Source organism: Saccostrea echinata, unplaced genomic scaffold (assembly GCF_033153115.1).
Source record: "Saccostrea echinata isolate AGI-Se365-2 ecotype Australia unplaced genomic scaffold, CSIRO_AGI_Sech_v1 ptg000019l, whole genome shotgun sequence".
In the NCBI taxonomy this organism is placed as follows: domain Eukaryota; kingdom Metazoa; phylum Mollusca; class Bivalvia; order Ostreida; family Ostreidae; genus Saccostrea; species Saccostrea echinata.
The window spans coordinates 3,010,001-3,032,730 of NW_026889768.1; the positions used below are offsets into that span (position 1 = coordinate 3,010,001).

The 22,730-nt window shown below is 33.4% G+C and overlaps 1 protein-coding gene and 1 long non-coding RNA gene across 3 annotated transcripts in view; both read right to left on the reverse strand.

Annotated features, from left to right (window-relative positions):
- LOC133189571 (uncharacterized) overlaps nucleotides 1–19,748 on the reverse strand; it is a 26,234-nt gene extending 6,486 nt beyond the window's left edge. The window contains exons 1-19 of the mRNA XM_061324946.1: nucleotides 19,612–19,748; nucleotides 18,199–18,288; nucleotides 15,136–15,168; nucleotides 14,347–14,513; nucleotides 13,135–13,560; nucleotides 12,942–12,974; nucleotides 11,884–11,910; nucleotides 11,576–11,728; nucleotides 10,950–11,262; nucleotides 10,631–10,704; nucleotides 7,814–7,884; nucleotides 7,212–7,406; nucleotides 3,635–3,799; nucleotides 3,157–3,225; nucleotides 2,899–2,942; nucleotides 2,605–2,809; nucleotides 2,103–2,312; nucleotides 1,229–1,313; nucleotides 970–1,085 (exon numbers count right to left, since the gene is read on the reverse strand). Coding sequence (XP_061180930.1) covers nucleotides 970–1,085; nucleotides 1,229–1,313; nucleotides 2,103–2,312; nucleotides 2,605–2,809; nucleotides 2,899–2,942; nucleotides 3,157–3,225; nucleotides 3,635–3,799; nucleotides 7,212–7,406; nucleotides 7,814–7,884; nucleotides 10,631–10,704; nucleotides 10,950–11,262; nucleotides 11,576–11,728; nucleotides 11,884–11,910; nucleotides 12,942–12,974; nucleotides 13,135–13,560; nucleotides 14,347–14,513; nucleotides 15,136–15,168; nucleotides 18,199–18,288; nucleotides 19,612–19,637 — 2,502 coding nt within the window. The 5' untranslated portion in view covers nucleotides 19,638–19,748. The remainder of the gene's footprint in view (nucleotides 1–969; nucleotides 1,086–1,228; nucleotides 1,314–2,102; nucleotides 2,313–2,604; nucleotides 2,810–2,898; nucleotides 2,943–3,156; nucleotides 3,226–3,634; nucleotides 3,800–7,211; nucleotides 7,407–7,813; nucleotides 7,885–10,630; nucleotides 10,705–10,949; nucleotides 11,263–11,575; nucleotides 11,729–11,883; nucleotides 11,911–12,941; nucleotides 12,975–13,134; nucleotides 13,561–14,346; nucleotides 14,514–15,135; nucleotides 15,169–18,198; nucleotides 18,289–19,611) is intronic.
- On the reverse strand, nucleotides 5,145–6,200 carry LOC133189573 (uncharacterized). 2 transcript variants are annotated; one of them, XR_009721498.1, is made up of 4 exons: nucleotides 6,157–6,200; nucleotides 5,524–5,568; nucleotides 5,419–5,463; nucleotides 5,145–5,166 (listed from the first exon to the last, which is right to left on the reverse strand). It is a non-coding gene; the product is annotated as an uncharacterized LOC133189573 (long non-coding RNA). The 2 variants fall into 2 exon arrangements; XR_009721499.1 differs by having other exon boundaries at nucleotides 5,160–5,214.
- Nucleotides 19,749–22,730: the final 2,982 nt, after the last annotated feature.

Below are 22,730 nucleotides of genomic sequence, written 5' to 3' on the forward strand. Positions count from 1 at the left end.
CTAAATTTAAATGCAGTCATTCTGTGACTTACTCTTCATAAAAAAGCTCTGACGGTACATCAAAATTACTAAATTATTGTTGAAGACAGAATTAATGATTGTCCTCTTCTTTTGAATTTCTCACAGTTGGCAATTAAATCTGAAGTTAACTAAAGTGATCATTCTCAAAAGCCCATATAAACAATACAATTTCCAAGCAGAGCCAACATAGACCTTTGAAAACAGAGATGGGATCAGGTGCCATGGAGGAGTAAGCATCCCCTGCGGACCAGTCACACCCACCGTCTGCTCTTTGTCAGGATTGGGTAAATGGAAAATCCATAGACATTTCAGTGTGAAACTTATCTCAAAACAATTTGTAAGAAAGATGCAAGTTCAACATTCAACCTAATGACAGATTGTACTTGCAAATAAAGTCATTGCATCAAATTTGTGAAATGTTGACTTTTAAACAAGATTGTTGATATCCCTGAGATCATCAATTGTCAATAAACTGCCTCATTGTAGAAATTGCTCATTCTTAGAACATGTATCGAATCAACTAGGAGACATAAACTCCATGTCCAGGTGACAATGGTATACTGTTACATATGTAAGGGAAGATAATGATAGAAAACTTGAAGCCATCATGTTTATCATAAGGGTTAATTGTCAGTTTGCTTGTTTTGAGTTCAGTGACATATATCAAACAATGATCAAGTCAGCAACAGTTAATTAAATGATGAGCTGAAATGTTGATGGATTTCGTTGGCAACCCTTATCCCCACAAATAATAACATCAACATATTGGTTTATTGAATTTATTGAATCTTCATTACATGAGTTACCCACAAAATTACATCCCCAAGAACCAGTATATGGTCACCCAGGAAGGCATGAACATTGTCCCCCATAGATTAAAATAATTCCACATATTCTATCTGCTTCAAATACAGAAGAAGATGTCTGTATTCGTAACTGACCACTTACCTGTATGACACTGCGAGGTGAGTTGGAGACATACCACAAGGGAATCCCCAGGATACTCAGACGAGCCGTGTTTTTGTGGAATGTCTCAGAACACTTTGTACTGATAATACTTCCACCTATAAGACACCAGTGACTGTTAATGGCCCAAAGTTTGTCAATATTTATATGTAAAACATTTGAAAATGTATCACACTTTAGTTCTATAACAAATATCAAAGGACAAACTATGGTGGTATTTATTTAGTAGATCAGTACAGACCTGCAGATTCTAAAGCAAAATCAGGCAGGGCTATTTTGTCTGCACTGAACTTCTCCAAAGCTTCAGTCACTATCTGTCTCACAACCTGTATATAACAAAACATTATATCTTTAGTATTAAGAGAGGAAGTCACAATTCAAGTAAAAAGTTTTAAGGAACAGTGTTCTTTCAGAAAGTCAGTGTTCAAGTGTTATACTGCCAACATTTGTACTTTGGCTTATTGGCATTATAATAAGGGTGACATTATAACCATAAGTGCTGTTTGGCAGGTGACTGCAGAATCAACTGATGTTTACTGTAATTAACATTCAATAAATTATTAATTACGGTTACCTTATAAAATACTTATTATTATTGATTGTTTATGAGGTTAAGCAGGTCAACATCATTGGAATATTTTGGCAACAGTGACGGTGGCAGTGCAATGGTGGCAATAGCCAGGGATTACTACATATCGTATAGCACATTATTTTAGCAAGGTGCTAATTTTGGCTTATTTTAGCATCTTGGGACCTGAACTCAAGATCAACAGGTAATGGTCATGACAGCTTCAGTAAAAGATAACATTTTATAATCATATAAATTATGCAAACATTTAATAGCATGCATGATGTCCAAGAGTATAGAAATTTTCTTAAAAACTCCATTGATTTTGATAGAGTTTGCCCCATTTCCTCAGGCCACATGGAGAAGCAACCATGAATTTCATAATTTTTAATTCTGACAGCAGTTTCAGATAAGAAAGTGAAAAATTTGAAAAGTTGACACTATACATGATGACAGGAATGGAAGGAATGAACAGACAGCAATAGGTCACCTGATGACTCTAAAAAGAGAGATATGATATTCCTGACCATTCAATCAGTCCCTCTACCTTTTCTGTCACCACACTCTGCCCCCCTGATTCTGATACATAGACCTCGGTGGCTTCCGTCCTTGACATTTCCTGTAGAATTTTATTGCTGAGCTCATCACCAAAATCTGCCATGTATTTCTCTAAGTCGCTTTTCTTGATAAATGTCGAGTTTAACCAAGCTCCAAACGTGTACTGGTCGGCACTGCCAGTATCATTCCCTGACATTATCTGTATAACAAAAAGATTAGATATTAGATGAGCAATAGGATTATAATGCAAATACTGAAATTCATCTCTGTAAATTTAAAACAAGCAACTTTAAGGACCCAAACATCACAGCATAATAAATTTTCATGAAGGAAAAAGAAATTTACAGAATAATGAAACTTCTGCACTATCTTTAAAACAATTAAACCCGTCATCAGCTATACCATATTTCAAACAGTTGTCATAATGTAATGCTTCTTGTTAGTAAATGTTCCCTTTGTAATACTCAGGATAAAGTCAAGATAATTCCTACCTGACCCAGAATTAAGTTGACCTTGTCCTGCACCAAAGCCATGTAGAAACTCTCATTCCTACAGCAGTTTTTGAGCTGTCCTGCTAACCAAGCTTTCTCCAGTTCTAGGCTTTCTAGTCGAGCTCGCACTGAGGACAAATCGTCTTGTATCTGTAGAAGGCTAGCTGAGGCTTCCACTGTGGAATCACTACCTTCCATTGAAGGACTAAAATTGAAAAACAAAAAAAACGCTGCTCATCTAACTTTCACGTACCATGGAAAAATCCAACATTTTACAATAAGCAAAATTCAAACCTTTTTATTCTCTCAAGTTCATCTGCCAATTTTTGCTCAAGATTCTGAAATGGAATTTGTATCTTTAATACAAAAGTACTTAACAACTAACTTAAATGGTATTTATTTTTCCTCACAAATTTACTGCAAATCAAAATTTTAAAAAGTTGATTCTATCTTAAGTCTTCCCTATTGTAAATGTTCAATTGCAAAAAAAAGTAATAATAATAATAAAAAAATTCACAGCAAAATGATAAGATTAAACAAAACTGGACTTACAGTGATACTTATTTTCAGATCATTCTGAAGAGCCAGCATCACTTCACCATTCTCTGTCTTCTCCATCACCTTTTAAATGTCAAAACAATCCTATATATTTTATAATTCGCTGTTATTTTTAAAGTAAAGTTGAAATTTATCTTTATGTTTTTCACTCTTGTTATGTTGAATCCTTGGATATCTTAAATTAATCTTGGTCCCGTTGAGTTTGAGATAACAAAATTTGACTGTATATGTTTTTGATCCTGTATTTCCCATCACGTCCTTAAGTCTGATGTGATTAACAAACACAGTAAACATACCTGTTTGTATATGCTTCAATTAATCCAAAATAAGTAACATGAATTTGTCCATTCAGTAAAACACATCTGATTTTTAAAATGTGCTCCAAGCAAGCCTATATGACTGACTTTTAATTTAACCCTCTCAGTGACAGCTACCTATTTGTATATGGTACCAATAAGCCTGAATGACTTACCTGTGATTTTGCCTGCTCTGTAATGCGATCCTGTAGCCCTGTGACTTCATGCTTGACCATCTCCCCAACAATAGCCCTTATGTCCCCCTCAGTAAGGCTATCCCTCCTCACATTGAGGTGCTGGAGGACCCTCAATATCTCCTCTGTGATGTTTGTTTTCTCTACCTGTCATACAAAGCCATTAGAAAATATTATAAAGTTATATAATTCATTAAATGAACATTGATAATATTATACTATCTTATCATATATTACACTAATACACTATATTATCAGAGATACATTTCCATAACTTTAATTCAAATAAATTATTTGGAATGAACATTAAACAAACTGCAACAGAAAGTTAGATCACAATCTAGGAACAAGACTGGAAACATGAACATACTAACTAAACACATAAATTTCAGCAACAACGATAACATGTTTTGAAAAAGTAACATCAACTTCCAATTCAAAATCGAAACTGAAAAAAAGGAAGTCAAACTTCATGCAGGCTTGACTACATACAAATTCTTGAGTTCTGTTTTTCTCTATCCACAGAGGTCTTGTTTTACACTTTTTATTTCCAGAAGATTTATCTATTTCTGTTTTCATCCCTGACAGTGGAATATATCTACACTTCCTATGAAGGTTTAGAAGAATTTCTTTGTAGATATTTCTGCCAACAAATGGGTTAGGTGAATAACAAGCAGCATTGGCAGAGTTAGAAGCTTCCATCTTACATTTAGATGACATTTCCTCTTTGTTGTGAAGTTCATGCCTGATGTGCCCTAACTCCTGCTCTGTTGTACATATTCCCAGATCATCTTCAGCTGGAACATCACAGAACATAGCAGCATCACCTGACTGATCTTCATCAAAAAATTCCTCACACATATCAAAATCTTCCTCTGAGTTGAATTCCGCACTAGATATTTGTTCTGAGTCAGTACTTTCTGTGATTATTTTATCAACATTTGATCGACATTTTTCTGATGAATTAATACCTGCTTTGAGATTTTCATCTGCCTCTCCACCTTCTTCATATTTTCCTTTAGAGCTCACACTTGATTTAGATGTTTCTTCCTCTCCTCGACATTCTCCATATTTTCCTTTAGTGTTCACATTTGTTTTTCCTACCTCTTCTACATTTGTTCCACATTTTCCTTCAGTGCTCAAACTCGTTTTATGTTTTTCTTCCTTTTCTTTTCTTTCTTCTCCACATTTTCCTTCAGTGTCCACATTTGTTTGGGGTTTTTCTTCTTCTTCATATTTTCCTTCAGTGTCCACACTTGTTTGGGGTTTTTCTTCTTCTTCATATTTTCCTTTAGTGTCCACATTTGTTTGGGGGTTTTCTTCTTCTTCTCCACATTTTCCTTCAGTGTCCACACTTGTTTGGGGTTTTTCTTCTTCTTCATATTTTCCTTTAGTGTCCACATTTGTTTGGGGTTTTTCTTCTTCTTCATATTTTCCTTTAGTGTCCACACTTGTTTGGGGTTTTTCTTCTTCTTCATATTTTCCTTTAGTGTCCACATTTGTTTGGGGTTTTTCTTCTTCTTCACATTTTCCTTCAGTGTCCACACTTGTTTGGGGCTTTTCTCCTTCTTCATATTTTCCTTCAGTGTCCACACTTGTTTGGGGTTTTTCTCCTTCTTCACATTTTCCTTCAGTGTCGACGTTTGTTTTGGGTTTTTCTTCTTCTTCACATTTTCCTTCAGTGTTGACACTTGTTTGGGGTTTTTCTCCTTCTTCACATTTTCCTTCAATGTCCACACTTGTTTTAGGTGTTTCTCTTTCTTTACTTTCTTCACATTTTCCTTCAGTGTCCACATTTGTTTGGGGTTTTTCTCCTTCTTCACATTTTCCTTCAATGTCCACACTTGTTTTAGGTGTTTCTCTTTCTTTACTTTCTTCACATTTTCCTTCAGTGTCCACATTTGTTTGGGGTTTTTCTTCTTCTTCATATTTTCCTCCGGTGTCCTCATTTGTTCTGGGCTTCTCTTCTTCACTTTCCTCATATTTTCCTTCAGTGTCCACACTTGTTTGGGGTTTTTCTCTTTCTTCACTTTCTTCAGATTTTTCTTCAGTGTCCACACTTGGTTTAGGGTTTTTTTCTTCATTTCCTTCACATTTTCCTTCAACTTCCACTTTTAGCTTTGGTTTTTCTTCCTCTTCTCTACTTCTTTCACATTTTCCTTCAGTGTCTACACTTGGTTTGGGGTTTTCTTCCACCTTTTCATATTTTTCACATTTTCCTTCAGTGTCCACATTTCCTTTTTGGTTTTCTTCCACTTCTCCACTTTCTGTAAATTTTTCTTCAGTGTCTACCCTAGGTTTGGGGTTTTCTTCCATCATTTCACTTTTCCCCCATTTTCCTACAGTTTCCACATTTTGTTTGAATTTTTCTTCCTCTTCTCCATTTTCTATACATTTTTCTACTGTGTCCAAACTTGGTATGGGTTTTTCTTCCTTTTCTCCAATTTTTACATATTTTCCTTCAGTATCCACACTTGGTTTGGGGTATTCTTCCACTTTTCCACTTTCTTCATATTTTCCTTCAGTGTCCACAATTGGTTTGGGTTTTTCTTTCACACCTCCACTTTCTTCAATTTTTTCCTCATTGCCTGCAGTTGGTTTTTCATCTGCTATTCCACTTCCTTTACATTTTATTTCCATGTCCACACTTGTTTTGGGCTTTTCCACTGGTTCTACATCTGGTCTAAACTTTTTTGTATCTGCATCAATGCTTTGAATATAGTTATCTTCTGTGTCAATTTTTGGTTTACATTTTTTCTGTTGGTCAACACCTGGTTTATGTTTTTCCTGTAAGTCAATGCCTGGCTTACATTTTTCTTCTTTGGGAATGCTTGCTTCCTCTGTGTCAATGCTTGCTTTATATGCTTTCTCTGTGTCAATACTTGGTTTATATTTTTCCTTTGTGTCAATGTTTGGTTTATAATCTTCCTCTCTGTCAGTGCTTGATTTATTTTTTTCCTCTGTGTCAATGCTTGTTTTATATATTTCCTCTGTGTCCATGATTGGTTCATATGCTTCCTTTGTGTCCATGCTTGGTTCATATGCTTCCTCTGTGTCACTGCTTTGTTCATATGCTTCCTCTGTGTCACTGCTTTGTTCATATGCTTCCTCTGTGTCACTGCTTTGTTCATATGCTTCCTCTGTGTCATTGCTTTGTTCATATGCTTCCTCTGTATCAGTGCTTGGTTTATTTTTTTCCTCTGTGTCAATGCTTGGGCTATATTTTTCCCCTTTGTCAATGTTTGGCTTACCCTTTCCTTCTGTGTTCAAGCTTGGCTTAGATGCATCCTCTGTCTTCATATTTGCTGTAGGTGTGTCCTCTGTGTCTCTGACTTTGTCTGCTTTTTGACTTTGTATACTACTTAATGCATCTCTAAGCTGTGTAAAATGTTAGACTTATTATAACAAACAGTGCTACTTTTACTAAAAGCTGTTTAGTGCATTTACAAACTAGTGCATTACAAAACTAGTGCATGATGAATTGACTACATTTCTGTGAGTTAGAAAATGCACTACACTAAAACAAATACTACCAGCTTCTTTCTGTTGTATCACTCACTTCCTGTTTAGCTGCCTCCTCCTCTAGCCAGCGATTCTGATTGGCTAGTTTTTCTTCATTCAATCTCTGTTCCACCATTGTGGATACAATTCTTTCTACTTCCCCCACAGAGAGAGATTCTTCTCGTCCCTCACTGATCTGTATGACTATCCTCCTCACGTGTTCCCTTAGATCATGATGACTTAATCTTTCCATCTGATAAAATACACTTTTTCTCTTCAATTTGTAAATGAAAAAATCATTGTCTCCTCCTATATGAAGCTTCAACTTCAACATGTGTATAAATTTATTTTTAAAAAAAAAATAAATTTATACATATTTGTAGTCTTCATAGAAGTCAAAATGTGATGACATCCTTGACATTTATAGTGATTTTCAGTGAATTTTATGTTACCGTATTCATATTGTGAAAATACAGTATAATCACAACTGGTTTTTTTTTTTTTTTGTTTTTCTGTAAAATAATTAAAATAAAAGTATCTTTCATTGGGCAGAAACTAGTCTGTACCATGTTCATTTCTTAGCAAGTAATTTTCAGTAATGTTCTACTTTAACAATATTTACAATGTTTCACAGAAAATAAGGAAAGAGGAAAGACGTACCTTTGATAAATCCAGTACAGAATCATTATCCCTGATATCAATGAAAGCTGCCGGTGTGATGTAAGGGTAAACTGGAAAGATATGGTAACTGTGTTATAAGGCATGAGAACCTTAATAAATACCAGGATAACTATTTACTCATAGAATGTAGACATAAAACTGACCATAGCCTACATTTATTGATCAAACATTTTCAGTAAAATTTGTAGATGTAAAATTACATAATTACATGGAAACTACATCTATTTATGGGTACAAGTAGCTAAGAAATTAACAAGGGACCTAATGTTGTAGTTCGTTGTTCCTTTCCACATATCATTGCAGTTTTTTGTCAATGTGAGGATATACTGTACATGCATCATACCCTTGGACAGATTTTTATAGCTTGAACTTTATTTCATTGCAATTTCCATGGTTATTCATTGTGTTGTAATTTAGTTCATCTAATTACCATCCTAAAAATTCAATTAAAGAATTTCAGTCACTCATATGCAACAAATATCCGGGATTCACGCAACAATAAATGAAGGGGTGAACTGTGTGAATGCTTAGTTGTATCACCTATACAAAACGAGGTACTCCAGAGTTAGGCCATCATTAAATTTTTTTTGTTTGATGTACTCTGACCCACATTTTTGAAGGTGGGTATGTAGGTTCGGTATTTTAATACTATTATTAATTATCTAACACATTACTAAACATTATAAAAATCACAAACTTAAAAAAATATTGATGCTTTCTTTATAACCAGACAGATAAATTATTAACCAGACAGAAAAATTATATATTTACTGCTGTAAAAACTGTGTCTATATTCTGAGAAATTTTCTCTGAGTATATTTACTCAAGACCAAAGAGCAAGGTTCACTATAGCCATAAAAAGACCCTGTCAATATACAAATCAACTGACCAAGTCCAAAAGTCCAATTTCAAACATCAATATAAAGTAGAGACTTAGTGCTTTCATTTCCTATAAAAAAGTTTTCTCTGAGAGTCCAGGCCCCAGGATCATGAAACAGTCTTAGATTTAAGTCAAATATCCAATCAGCTGTAAAATGTTTATTAATTATTGAACTAATCTCTAAATTTGCAGGTAGCAACACTTTTGTGAAGCAATATTGAAAAATAATTTAATTTTTGTCTGCTTGATGTCTACAACATTTTAATACAACTGAAAGATTTTGACTAAAGCCTAAGATGTTTCATGATCCCGGGGCCAGGTATTGAAAGACAGGCTTTGTGAAATTGCAATGTTATTGAATTTTGAAGAAAATTGGTGTATTTGAGCACTTTCAACAGAGAACAAAAATATGAGCCCACCCCACGATCCAAAAAATAAAACATGGATTATAGTCTTCTGAAACAATACTTTCATTATACAATTAAACATTTTAGATCAGAGCTTGGGGTCTATGCAAATATTAGAAAACTGCTTAAATTTTTGGCAATTTTTGAAGAAATTTGAAGATTTAAAGATAAAGACGCAATTCATGACATCATAATATATGAACTAGTGAGAAAATTACGTCATTTTTTATAGATATGCAGTCACTAAGGATCCAAGCAAAATTTAAATTTTTTTTTCTACTAAAACTGAGCACTTTTAATTTTTCAGAAATTCACAGGGCCATAAAAGGCATTAAGTGAACCTTGTTCTTTGCTCCTGTGAGCAAAAGTAAATTTACCATGCGTTCTCCTTTGATTTTATTAACTGTGAGTAAATGCGTATGTTATCTATAAATTTCTCAATTTTTTATCATGATTGCCATAAAAATGGCCTACTACTGGAGAATTCTTTCATAGGTATAAAGCATTAGGATTACAATATGATGCTTCATTGAGTATAAAATTAGACAAAACCCACAATCAAGCATTTAGTTCAAGATAATGTTCTAGTAAAATAAATGAACAATGGTTGGAGAATTTTAGAAAAAAGAAAGAGATTGATCTCTTAATCCCTAAAAGGCTTACTGAAAAAGCTTTCTTGATCAAGAAATACACCATAAATGAACTGTATAGCAAACAATATTTGCTTTTGCATGAGTGAACAGATTTGCACCCATCCCTGACTAGGTGCAAATATGCTTACAGGGGTATTTTATGCCAATATGTATAAAAGAATGGGGTGGAGGCGATTTTAATGGGTCAGCAAGGGTACCTCAAACAATTCATTTTTTAATTGTTGGTCTTATTATGAGTGGAATATTTATCGTTTTACATATCTAAAACTACACTTAGATTACTTCAATAAAATCTATTAAGCAATTACTTCAAAGAGAAAAAGAACTTTTTGAGGTAGCAATTTTTGAGCTGCTAAGGCTACATTAAATTGAAATTACAGTTCTCGGGCCTGCACACATCTGTTTCTAGGTAGCTGCATTGCAATTTTTAACGTATTTTCAATAAAATAAAAAGTTGGTAATGTGGAGACCAATCCAAGAAATAAAATCCCGGCCTTAATTTCTTTAATAAGTTTTGCACTCGATTTTCGTTTCTGCTAGCAATTTTGTGTAAATGTGGACAATGACAGCCATTCAAAATGGAAGCTGTGTTCATAAAAAATGAAAAAATGCATATATTTGGTAATTTTGTGTGATGTTAATTATATCCAAAGAATGACTCCAGTATATCTATGAAGGAAGAATTTTGTTTTTTTTTTAAATTCTGGGGAAAAAAAACGCTTTCCACATCTTATTTATCGCTGATAAAAAGGTAAAAATAAAAAAAAGCCTCCCACCTGCATCTGTTTTTAAGAAAATTGGCCTGAGAACTGTAATATCAATTTTATTTAGCCTAATTTTACTTGTAAATTCTTACTTGTAAACAATAACAATGGTAAAATCAGTAACAGTGGCAAGACAACACAGCATATCCGGGAGAAATAGGACATCCTGTAATGTATAAGAAACTTATTCTTACAATATATAGCTCCTCAGACAGAATTTCAAACCCTTCATTTAACTTTAAAACAAAGATTTATATACGCTCATTTACAAATACAAAGAAATAATTCTAAAAGTGTATAATTAATCAGGTTAAAATTATTCAAACTATATACCTGTGTTATACTTCTACTTATTCTTTTACAGTTTTATGAAAACAGTTAAAAAAAAAAAAAGGACAGATAGATTATTACCTTGAGAAAAATCGTATTTCCCAGATAATCAATTGTACTAATACAGATTGAGCAGCTGATAGGGTTTTCCGTGTAGCAAAAGCACAACCATTAACAAGGTGTTGTAGAGTGGAGGTCCAGATGAGGTGATACAACAATAGGAGGACCGAGGATAACACCCTGCTGGTCAGTGACCAGAGTGGTCGACACACGTATGTCCACACCGGCTTCCCCACACGATTCCACACCGGTCGTCCTACATGATTCCAGACTGGTTCTCCTATGTTGTTCCAGACTGGTTCAGTGACAGGCCTGGCTGCTGTTGAAATGGTTTCTGCAATGTTAGGATTTTTCAGTAATACTGTTGAAATAATATTCCTGTTTCAAATACTATCCATCTCCTATATTTCAAACTTGGATTATCCATTATAACTTCATATCTAAATATAAATTTTCACCTGTATTTCATTACTGCAAAATGATATTTCCCATATAAGTTGCTTTTTTAAAACCATGATTGCTTACTGCTGTTATAAAGCTTTAAATATTCTGTTAATCTTACAGTAAATATATATCATGTCAAATACCTTTTAGCCAATAATGCCTACAATGTTTTTTCCTCATCACAATACCAGGTTTTACCTTACCAATGATTGTGGTGACGACAGTGGTGGTGACGGTGGTGACCACCGATGATGAGGAATCTGATGTGGAGGTGCTGGTGGTGGTATCAGACTGGGAGTTCCTTGTGTGGCTCCTACTATGTGAAGAGTTTGAGTGGTAACCTGACATGTTGGTCCCTGGAAAATAAAATGTAGCATGTCAATCATCAACAAAATGTTCAACAAACATACCTACTGCAAAAAGCAAATATTTAACTTTCTGTGAAAAAGCAAACACTAATTTACAACTCTGTACATATTTTTTCTCCCCAAAAGAAATGTATAGTACATACCAGTAAACTCTACTTCAGATTCAATTCCTGCAACAACAAAAAATCAGACTAAACATACAAGTACAAGTGATAAGTCAAAGACCACAAAACTGTACAGGAGCCATAAAAAAACTGGAATTTGGGTGGAAAAAACTGTACACTGCCTATCAAAAAACGGTACAAAAAAACGGCATAAATTATCGCTTAAATTCTTTTGATAAGGCACCTTATCTCTAAACCAACAAATATATATTGTTGCAAATGTCTTATTTTAAAAGTTGTAATGGAGATTTGATTGCTTTAAAATTTCATATATTGTGTTTTATAATCACAATATTCTCATGAATCGACTACAAATTAAGCTAGTTTAGATGATAGTTTGTTTGCCAGCTTTATGTAGTCAATGTCTCCAATTTACATCTTGTTCATATTACTGATATGTACATCAGCAATGCTAAATAACAGCAGCAAATAAAATCATACATAAATTTCAGCACATAAAAACTTAAAACTATATCCTTTATTTCGTAATCATGGTAAAAAACATCGTATACTTTATACCTACGGAGATCTAGGTCAGATTCATGTTTATTAAGTCATGTAACTTTAGAAGTTGGCTTAATTTTTTTTCAATCAGTTTACAAATCATTAACAGCTATAATTAAGTACCCCTTTAAAAATAAAGCTACCTAAAGGGGTATCTTGATACGGATTTATAGCAAGATAATTATCCCAATTGGAGGTTCACACCTTCACACGCGATGTCAAAAACAGGTGACGTTTCCCAGTGTCTCGCGAGCGAGAATGAGAGGAAAATGGCGGCATTAAGCGAGAAATTCAAAATACTGTACAAATTTTCATATTCCATGAATTTTGGTGTCCCGCTGGTACACGATGAATGGGCTCCAAAAAACGGTACATTTTGCATACCGCCGGTGCATATCACATGTATGAGTACATGTAGCACATGCTGTGCTTTCCATAGAACAATGTTTTTCAAAAAATAAACAATTGTAACAATTGTACATGTATAAGCATTGCATTATTTAAATCTGCATATAATGTACTAATTTCCTTACCTGACATTTCATCTGAGTCTACTTGATCCAAACCTGGAATAAAACAAATTAACTCTATAAATGAACACTTTCAAGCTTAGCAGTGCCTAAGTATTTTTTTCTTTTTGTTGTTTTTTTTTTGGTTAAAGACTAAAGTATGCACTGTATTTAGATTTACAAGAAATCAATTTCAACTGACCAAATGAAACTTTACCATATAACTTGATTTTTCTATTAGAGTTCTGGATTTCTTTCATTCCTTTCTCCATTTCCAAATTATTAAACTCTCCAATCAGAGTTTTCCTGACAGAGTCTATGAAGGATGACTTTGATGATGTCAGAGATGACACAGAGGCTGATGATGACCTTGTGGATGACCTTGTCTCTGACATCTGGTTAGTGCTGGTGACAAGATTGGAGGCCTGGGATCTCCGTGATCGTGATGTCCTTGTAGTGCTCCTGGATTGCCGGACATCGTCCATCGTGTTCAGGGACTGTAGTGATCTCCTAGACTCCCTAGCATTCTTGTTCATGTTCAAGCCCTGCAGTGATCTTCTGTTCTTCACATTTTGACTCTCTATCACAGTCCTGGCATTTTTTAAACTGTTGCCTGAACGAAGTAGAATTCCATCCTCATAAACTGTGAGAAACAAAAATGACATATTTAAAAATCCATTCAATTGTTAATTCCTTCATGTCTATTTTTCTCAAGACTTTTAAAAGTATAGAAACCTAAGTTATGAGGGTAGCTATCTTTCAAGCATGGAGAATAAAAATCAAAGAGGCTATTGTTTATGGAAGTCATTGACTCATTAAATGACATAACAGAATAGAATACAAGTTTCTATGTGAAGTAATAAACATAGCTTGTACTCTGCATAAATAAATTAAAATTTATACCCAAATACATATCTTCAAACAAGTGCTATTTTAAATTAATCTTCCTCATTCTATTGCTTTAACTGTTTATTTGAAACTTTAAAAAATATTTTACATTTTTCAGTTGCACAGAACACATAGGACAAGTCTATGACTCTATGCTCTTTAATAACTACATGCAGAATGTACCGCTCAGGTAAATGTGGGGGGGGGGGGGGATTAAAACAGTTTTTACCTGCTGAAAGAGTTTACAAAAACATGCTCTCAGTAGATAATATCTGATCTTAGTATTTATAAAAATTAAAAACTTTACTTTTTTTGTTATTCAACATTGTTCATTATTACCAGTTGATTCTTTCAGGCAAAACACTGCACTAAAAATAACTCATAAACTTTACAAAATTCCTTTAAATAGTAAGATCAACATGTAAGCAGGAAATACTAAATGACCCATTTGACAATGCTTACACTGGATGAACACATTATGTCCAAGTATAACCCTGTATAAACACAGCTATATGTGAAATACAAACCATTAAATACTTACCAGTTCTGGTGGACAGTCTTTTTTCCATTACATAATTAATGTCCTCCTCATCTGAACTGACATATAAATCACCGCTCGTGTAAGGAGTTACTTTCCCCTTCACATGTGCACGAGACATATTGGGGATTTGGTAATAAGAACTTTCTGCTTTTCTTCTATAACTAGGACTTAAGTAAAATGATATATATCAATCAACATGCAGTGTACATATTTTACTTCACAGACATCTTAATCTTGTCAGAACTTAAAACCGGTGAAGCACATTAAACAACATCCAACTTGGAATAATTCATGTAATCAGTGAGCCATGAATAGAATGTATGGAGTTATTTACCTGTCTGACTAAACACCTCTAGTTTACATTAATTCCTATCTCCAGTCAAGCAATATATTCTTCCCCCACATCATAATCATACAACATTTCATACATGAAACTTCAAAACATCTGTCAGCATTAAAAAAGCTCAAAACCATTTAACTCCCATTCTAAATGACTTATTTCCTTTATCAAAACATTATTTCAATCACTTTGCACTTTCTTTCAAACGATAAGGAAAATGGAACAATTCCACATAAAAATCATACTTACAGCATGTTACACATGAGCAACTGAATCTTGATTTAGCAGTGTTTAGTACACATGATTAAACAAGATTAAACCCTCATATTTTGAGTTTATAATACATATTTACTGGAGACCTAAAATCTCTTTTGAAACAATTAGTGGGAGGTTCAAGTATCTGTATACACACTAGCTGTTACAATAATACATGTATAAATACCACTTACCTCCGTGAATAAGTGTAATCTGTTTTGTTCATCCTGAAGAATTAAAATAAAGAGTTGTAAATAAAATAAAATCAAATAGCTTATAAAGAACACCTTATTTAGTGGCTATTCAGGGTATGTAAAGCCCACACTATACATGGCATATCTCCTGGCCATTATTAGCAGGTTTATATAACATTATGCCTAGGGTCACCTAGGAGAGTGAAGCCAAAAGGTAACACTATTTAATAAACAATAAAATTTTAAAGACTATCATCCAAATAGCAACATATAAATTTTATAAAATTTCAATTCATGACTGAAAGTCATATCTTTAGCTCATTCAAATAAATGTAATTTGGATAGATTTGTGTTTCTATGTAGCATTTCATGTAAAATCAGAACATATACACTCACCAAATACATAAAACTTGCCAAATTACTTTGTGGCTTGCTTGCAGCATTGAAGGCCTTGTTTATTTTTCTTCTAGATAATTGCCTGTTATTTTTATTAACCAGCAAACCAGCCACACCTATTCTCACAGCCAGATCAACTGGGATAAACAAATCCAGCATCCAGCATGCCTCTCTGGGCACAAGGATTCTAACAATTTCTACACAAACAACATTGGATATTTTCATAAAAAGAAAACTGAAATATCTTTCTACACATCTTTCTACATCTAAGGATTCTGAATCTTAACTATAGCAGAATTCCGATCTTTTTCCATTGTTAACTAATAAATACTTCTTTGTGAATGTGTTTGTAAACAATTTCTCTAACAGTAGTTAATTGCTATATGGTTGAAATACCTACTTGTCATTTAACCTCTAAAAATGACCTTGACCTTTTATGAAGCCTTGATTGATTGATTCTTGTTTTACATTCCCGTGAGAATTTTTCACTCATGGGAAACATCACCATAGGAGTGAAGGGCTTCAAATCTAGACCTATACTTGCTACCCAGGGCCATTGAGCAGTGCTGGGTTCTGTATAGTGCCATCGCCTACCATGACTCAAGACCTACCTACTTAAATATCTTTAGATTTGACGTGGTGCTGGAAATGAGAATCGAACCCAGACCTCCCTGTCTACTTGATACAGGTAAAAATTTATAACCCTGGGCATTGTGGGAAAAACAGATGGAAAGGCCAACAGAAAAGTACATTAAATATGCTTTTTTCCTGCCACACCCCTTCTCCCCTCCTCGTAGTGGCATAAAAAGACACTTGCACATGATTCACACGCATAAATATGTGAGATTTTATTAGTGCACATCTGTGGTGCAGTGACACTGATGCTCCAGTTAATATATGCTTTGTCGCCCCCAAACATAATTCAGCTTGTTAAAATAGTGGCTAGTTCCTTGATCTGATGTTAACACAACTGTAGACTAATTATTATTGATTCTTGTCTCTGTGTCAGTGCTAACAGCTTTTACTAGATTAACATATATTCTTATCACACATTCTAAAAGGTTTTTCTCTTCAGAAGCAATTAGTTTTATCCATGTTATCTACATGTAAGCACATCACTTCATATTTCATGGCAGAAAAGTCATAAGCTGTTGATGATGTCATACATATACAAATATTCCATAATGAATTCACGATGCATTTTTTTAATTGTCTATAAGATTAATAACAAAAGCAAACATTCTTAAATGAAAGGAAGTTTAGAGTAGTTTAGGTCATAAAAAATTAAAATCAAATGTTGGGTTTTCTGAGTTTCAGACAAAGTCAGAAACAATGTGTTGAAATTCCAACATCACTGATTATTCATATGTGACTGTGAGAAAACAAATGCACAGACATAAGGTGTTAGAAATAATAACAATATGTTTTGAAAATATCAAATTATCAACTAATACCCCATTCTACAGATTAATCTTATCATTACTGTTAATTATTGACATAATCCAAAGAAATGGGCCAGGGACAGTATATTTTTTAAAAATACTAATCCTAAATACTTTATCACTCTTGAAGGAAAAAAATTTAAAAGATTAGCTTCAAGTTTTCTAAATGCTTGGTATTTTTTTTTTTTTTAATAAAAAATCAGATTCATATATATATATATATGCATAAAAACAGTTGAGATTTTTAGATTTTAATAAAAATTCAAGATTTGGACTCATTTCACGTTGACCAGCCCGGGTTGGTATACTAATATAATAAGTGTATAAACATTTCTCTACAATAGTATGACATCCCTACATCCTTCTGTAGGTTGTAGCACTTCACTCTTTGAATTTTAAGTGTAAGAAAGTCTGTTAACAAAACTGTGTACATTAATAAGGTTGTTTGTTAATGTATAGACTTGAAAAAAATATATCTTTTGGAACAGCCATGCAACTGTTGACATGCATTAAAATTTCAAACTCAAGTCAATTGAACATGAACACTCACAACAAACCAAAAATCTGAAAAACATAATATTGTCAGGTACATAAATTCTCAATTAAATAACAATGATGTTTGTGTAAGAGTTTAAACTAAGAACCACAACTCATCGAGCCTTCATCAAAGGAGATGATTTGGTTCAACAATATATGAAGAAATAGTTAATGGACTTTAGACACTAGATAAAAAGATTCACAATTTGATATATCTAACACAATGGATAAACTTTATAATTATAATCAACTTCACAACTACCATTTCATATGTTCAAACAAAAGGTGAATAAAAGGTGATGCCAATACATCATAACCTAAACCATTTAGAGCTTATATGAATTTGACATTTATGCTACGTAATGATTGAGTATCAAAAGAAAATACAGCCTGAACAAGTTATTCCAAAAACTCAATGCAAATAGAACAAAGTTTACAATATACAGAACAATTTTATATACTGTTCTTTTTGTGCAGATAATAAATACAACCTGGTAATAATTTATGATTAACTCACTGAATATGCTGATGCATTCAACTAAATACTATTTGTACCTCATCTCTGTTGAACAGTCCAGAGAGTAAAGAGCATGCAAAGAAAATAATTCTTACATGTATGCAATCAATAGTAAATCCCTTAAGCTGTCTTCCAATGAAATTAAACATCCATTATTAAATCAGTACTTACTTTCTGAAATAATCATCTTCAAGAAAATCAGTGGAAACTGAATGCACTGTTCTATTGTAGTGGTATGTCTTAGTTTTCTTCTTTTTAGATCTGGTAAAAAGTGAAAACTGTGTTAGGCCTTTAGAAGAGAAAAATATGTTTACTATTACATGCCCATTAAAAAAAGGGTTGGCGGGTAGGATTTTGTTTTTATTTTTTAATTTATAGTTTGACCTCTTCTTGCCATAACATCTTTTTTTTTTTTCAAATCTACCCAACAGCTCCAAAAACAGCTACTAAGTGACCTCACTACCCATAAACCATTACAGTTGAAGGAAAATATACAGACACGCCATAGTCCAGATTTCACATTGAAAAAAAATATATTTGAGTCTGCACATAAATTAGGGTCAGTTGGGTAAATGTAAACAAACATATTTTTTTCTTAGGCCTGAATTAGTCAATACAATCAAAAACAAAGATCTGTAAATTTCCCCGGTTGATTTTTTTTACCCCCTCCCCCCCAACAAAAAAAAAAACACTCAGAGTAGTTACAACTTGTTTAGGTCAGAACTATTAACAACATTTTTCTTTTCGAATTAATAATTCATTTCATTTTAAACAATTTGTTCATATGAGCTCGGCAAGTGCATTTACTGAAAAACCTGAAACAACGTCACATGGACTAAATGTGTTGTCCACTGTATAAATTAACAGACAAAAATGCTGAATATTTATGCTCAGATTTATAAACATTCTTTAGAAACAATAAACAAATGAATATTTATGATTGTGATCACCTTTTGAACTCTATATAGTGCATGTATACTAGCAGCTATCTTGAAATAGCTAGTTCACATACTGCAAGGCAATAAGGTGAGTGCACTGTCATAATACACTGTAGTATGTGCAGAACATGCTTTTCATATTCTTATTACGACTTCAGCCCTAAAATATTTTATGAATGTAAATTCCCTTTCCAGCAAATGACATGGCTCTTTACACAATGATTTCAAAGTGTTATGCTGGTTATTTCACATGCTTGCAGTAATTTTGCTGAATATATAGATGCATTCTTCGGGCAAAACGTGAAATTGCATCTATTATCGTGATTAATTGTAGTAAAAAGAAATCAATCAACTATTGTCTATAGTGCCCTAGTACTTAGCAAAAGCATTATACATTTGAAAGAAGAAAGATCAAACATAAAGGAACAGTGAGCATCCATAATCGGTTTGGGTATGACACTATTCAGGACAAGTCACATGTACATATATATAACAAATCCGAATGTTCATACCGTTATGAAACGTTTATGATTCATTACCCTTTTTAATCTGCAAACAATTCCAAGTTTTTAAAAGGAAATGAAGCAGCGGTTACAGTTGCACTGTAACTAAATTTAAAGGACTATCATCTTTACTTGGTACTTACGACTTTTGCACTTTCTCCATTCGCATTATGAAAGACTTTTCCGTTAATCAGACATCAATGGTGCATCCAATACATAGAATTTCTTCGTGTATCAAAATATATATATTATGCAAAGTAAGAATTGGGTAAAACGAACATAAACATTGAAAGTAAACCAGAGTACTTCGGCATCGAACTCCGTTTTTCCGTGCATCAAATTCCCATATGAGCCGACATTTTTGATTGGTCGATGTGTTATACTGTAAACAAAAGGGCTGGGCAGACAAGGTGCGGATCAAACTGTTTATCGAAAGGTTGCAATAGCAACGGACAGGTTTCACCAAAAAATATATACACACATATCTACATTCCCCAATTACCAATGGCATTTGAAAATTATAATTGCTGGGTTTTTTTTTTTTACTTAGCTGCATATTTTTCCAGCGATTTGGTCAAAATAAAGGAAAATAAACAAAAAAAAAAAAATTAAAACAAATAATCCTTCAAGATAGTATACCTCTCTTGATTTCATTGAGCTACCTGTGCTGGTGTTTAAATGACTCATTCAAAACACCACATATTTTTAGCCAAAACGAGCAGTGAGCAGAAGTTCATAAACTGCGCAACGGATAACTCCAAACCGAGATAAAATAACGAATGAATCTCGTGTTCCACAAATCCGGATTGCATTTTATCAGAGACTCTGAGTATTTATGGAATAATACATAAATATATTTATACAGAGTAAAAAATGTTTTCGTTAACTCGGATAGATCTGTACTTTCCAATAATAGATTAGGGGAATTTTGTTACGTGTAAAAATGAACGTCCCTGTCGGATGCTTAAAATTCTTTTCCAGGTTCTGAAAATCAGCTTTTAAGTATTTGAAATGCTCACAAAAATGTCTCTGATTTCACAGAGTAACATGAATTTACCCATGGTATTTCTTCAAAGTTTATCATTATAATTATATATATAGGGAAAATTATCACTGGCAGATATATTTTCAGGAAACGCGAATTAATCAACAAATATATTTTAGGATAAAAAGATATAGGTATCCGGGGATTCGGGGAAAATTGCATCTTTTTTTGTGCTTATATACCTGTGCTATCATTACTAGACATCACATATCACATCTAATTTCATATCATGCTAATTTACATTGATATCTAATGCTTGTTTAAATCACAGGCACTTGGGGTATGGACACCCCCCCCCTTTTCCATTTTTTTTTTCTTTTTAAATCTGGGGTCGAGTCACCTTTTTCCTATTTTTGTATTCTAATATGCACTATATGTTATCAATAATGTAACTCTTTTGTTTCTATATGTTGTATTCTGTCTGTTATCTTATCTGTAATTATACATGTTATATGTTTATGCCCATTGGGCCCTGATTTGGTAATAAGTCCTATTCTATTCTATTCTATTCTATAAGCTGTTTTTAAATATATCGTTGACCCTGATGCGGGTGATTTAATTGAAATATTTACAAATCGGGGGCACATAAAAATTAAATGGAAATATGAAAAGGAAGAAGAAAGTGTAACAAATCTATTAACGTATGCATATTTCATGTGTTCTTATGCTTTAGATAAATAATCAGGCGAAGTTTAAGCGAGGTGAGGCAGACGACGAGAAAAGAGTTGCAAGCCTTCTCTCTTTTTATGTATCAGTCGAAAACGATATATTTAAAAACAGCTTATAGAAACAAAAGAGTTACATTATTGATAACATATAGTGCATATTAGAATACAAAAATAGGAAAAAGGTGACTCGACCCCAGATTTAAAAAGAAAAAAATGTAAAAGGGGGGGGGGTGTCCATACCCCAAGTGCCTGTGGTTTAAATTCGATTTCTCTGAAATGATTTTTCTTTTATGGGGTATAAATGTCACCTTTACTAAGACCGTTTCTAAGACTTCAAAGAACCTTGAATCATATTGATATGCATAAAATCAGAATTGTTGCATGGAAAGATTTCAATTTCAAGCTTCATTTTGAGACTTTTTAAATTAAATAATAAAAATAGTTACATGCGATCCTTCTTGGCTGGGGAGCGGATATCCCTAGATTCCCCGGTAATTTATAATAAAAGATTTTTTTTTCTCTTCATTTTGACAATGTTTCCTTTAGAAAATAAATAATCTGTCCTCGAAAATTTTGGAAATAAATAATCTGTCCTAGACTGGCAAGAAAATAAATAATCTGTCCTTGATTGGTGCTCCTCCCCTGGAAACTAAAAGTTTAGAACGTGAAATTTTCCTCTCTTTTTTTTTTAATTTTGCTTGTCAGACTTTTTTCATTGAAGAAATAATCTGTCCTCGTTCATCTTGGAAATAAATAATCTGTCCTTCACCTACATGCCATTAAATAATCTGACTCGGAAAAATTTGGCATCCCCCCCTCCACTTTCCAGAATCAAATGGTTCGTCCCCTTGTTCGTTAGAGACCGGATTATTCATAATTTATTAAGTTTTTTACAGTCGTTAAAATTATAATTATTTTAAGGAATCTTTCAACAAGGTTGCAAATAACATTTAGCACCCAACTTTACAAGTTTTACTAGCCTACATTGATATACTGGGGGCCACAGGCACTTGGGGTATGGACCCCCCACCCCCTTTTCCATATTTTTTTTTATATCTGGGGTCGAGTAACCTTTTCCCTATTTTTGTGTTCTAATATGCACTATATGTTATCGATAATGTAACCCTTTTGTCTCTATAAGCTGTTTTTAAATATATCGTTTTTGACTGATACTCTCTTTTTTATGAATCAGTCAAAACATATTAGAATACAAAATGCATATTAGAATACAAAAATAGGGAAAGGGTGACTCGACCCCAGATTTAAAAAAAATGGAAAAGGGGTGGGGGGTCCATACCCCAAGTGCCTGTGCTGGGTCCCACAATTTTCTCTTTGCTTTGGAAAAACATCTCTCCGAGATGTATACATGTAGTTATATTCCAATATCACCTGCATATGGTGTTTATGTCTCCAAACTTATTCAATACTAAAGAGCATGCTCCGAGTACGATCAATTTTTAAACCAAGTCAAGCTATTGACAGATAAGTTGATGTTACAGGGATTTCAATAACGACATTTAAAGCTAGCATTTCATAAATTCTATGGTCA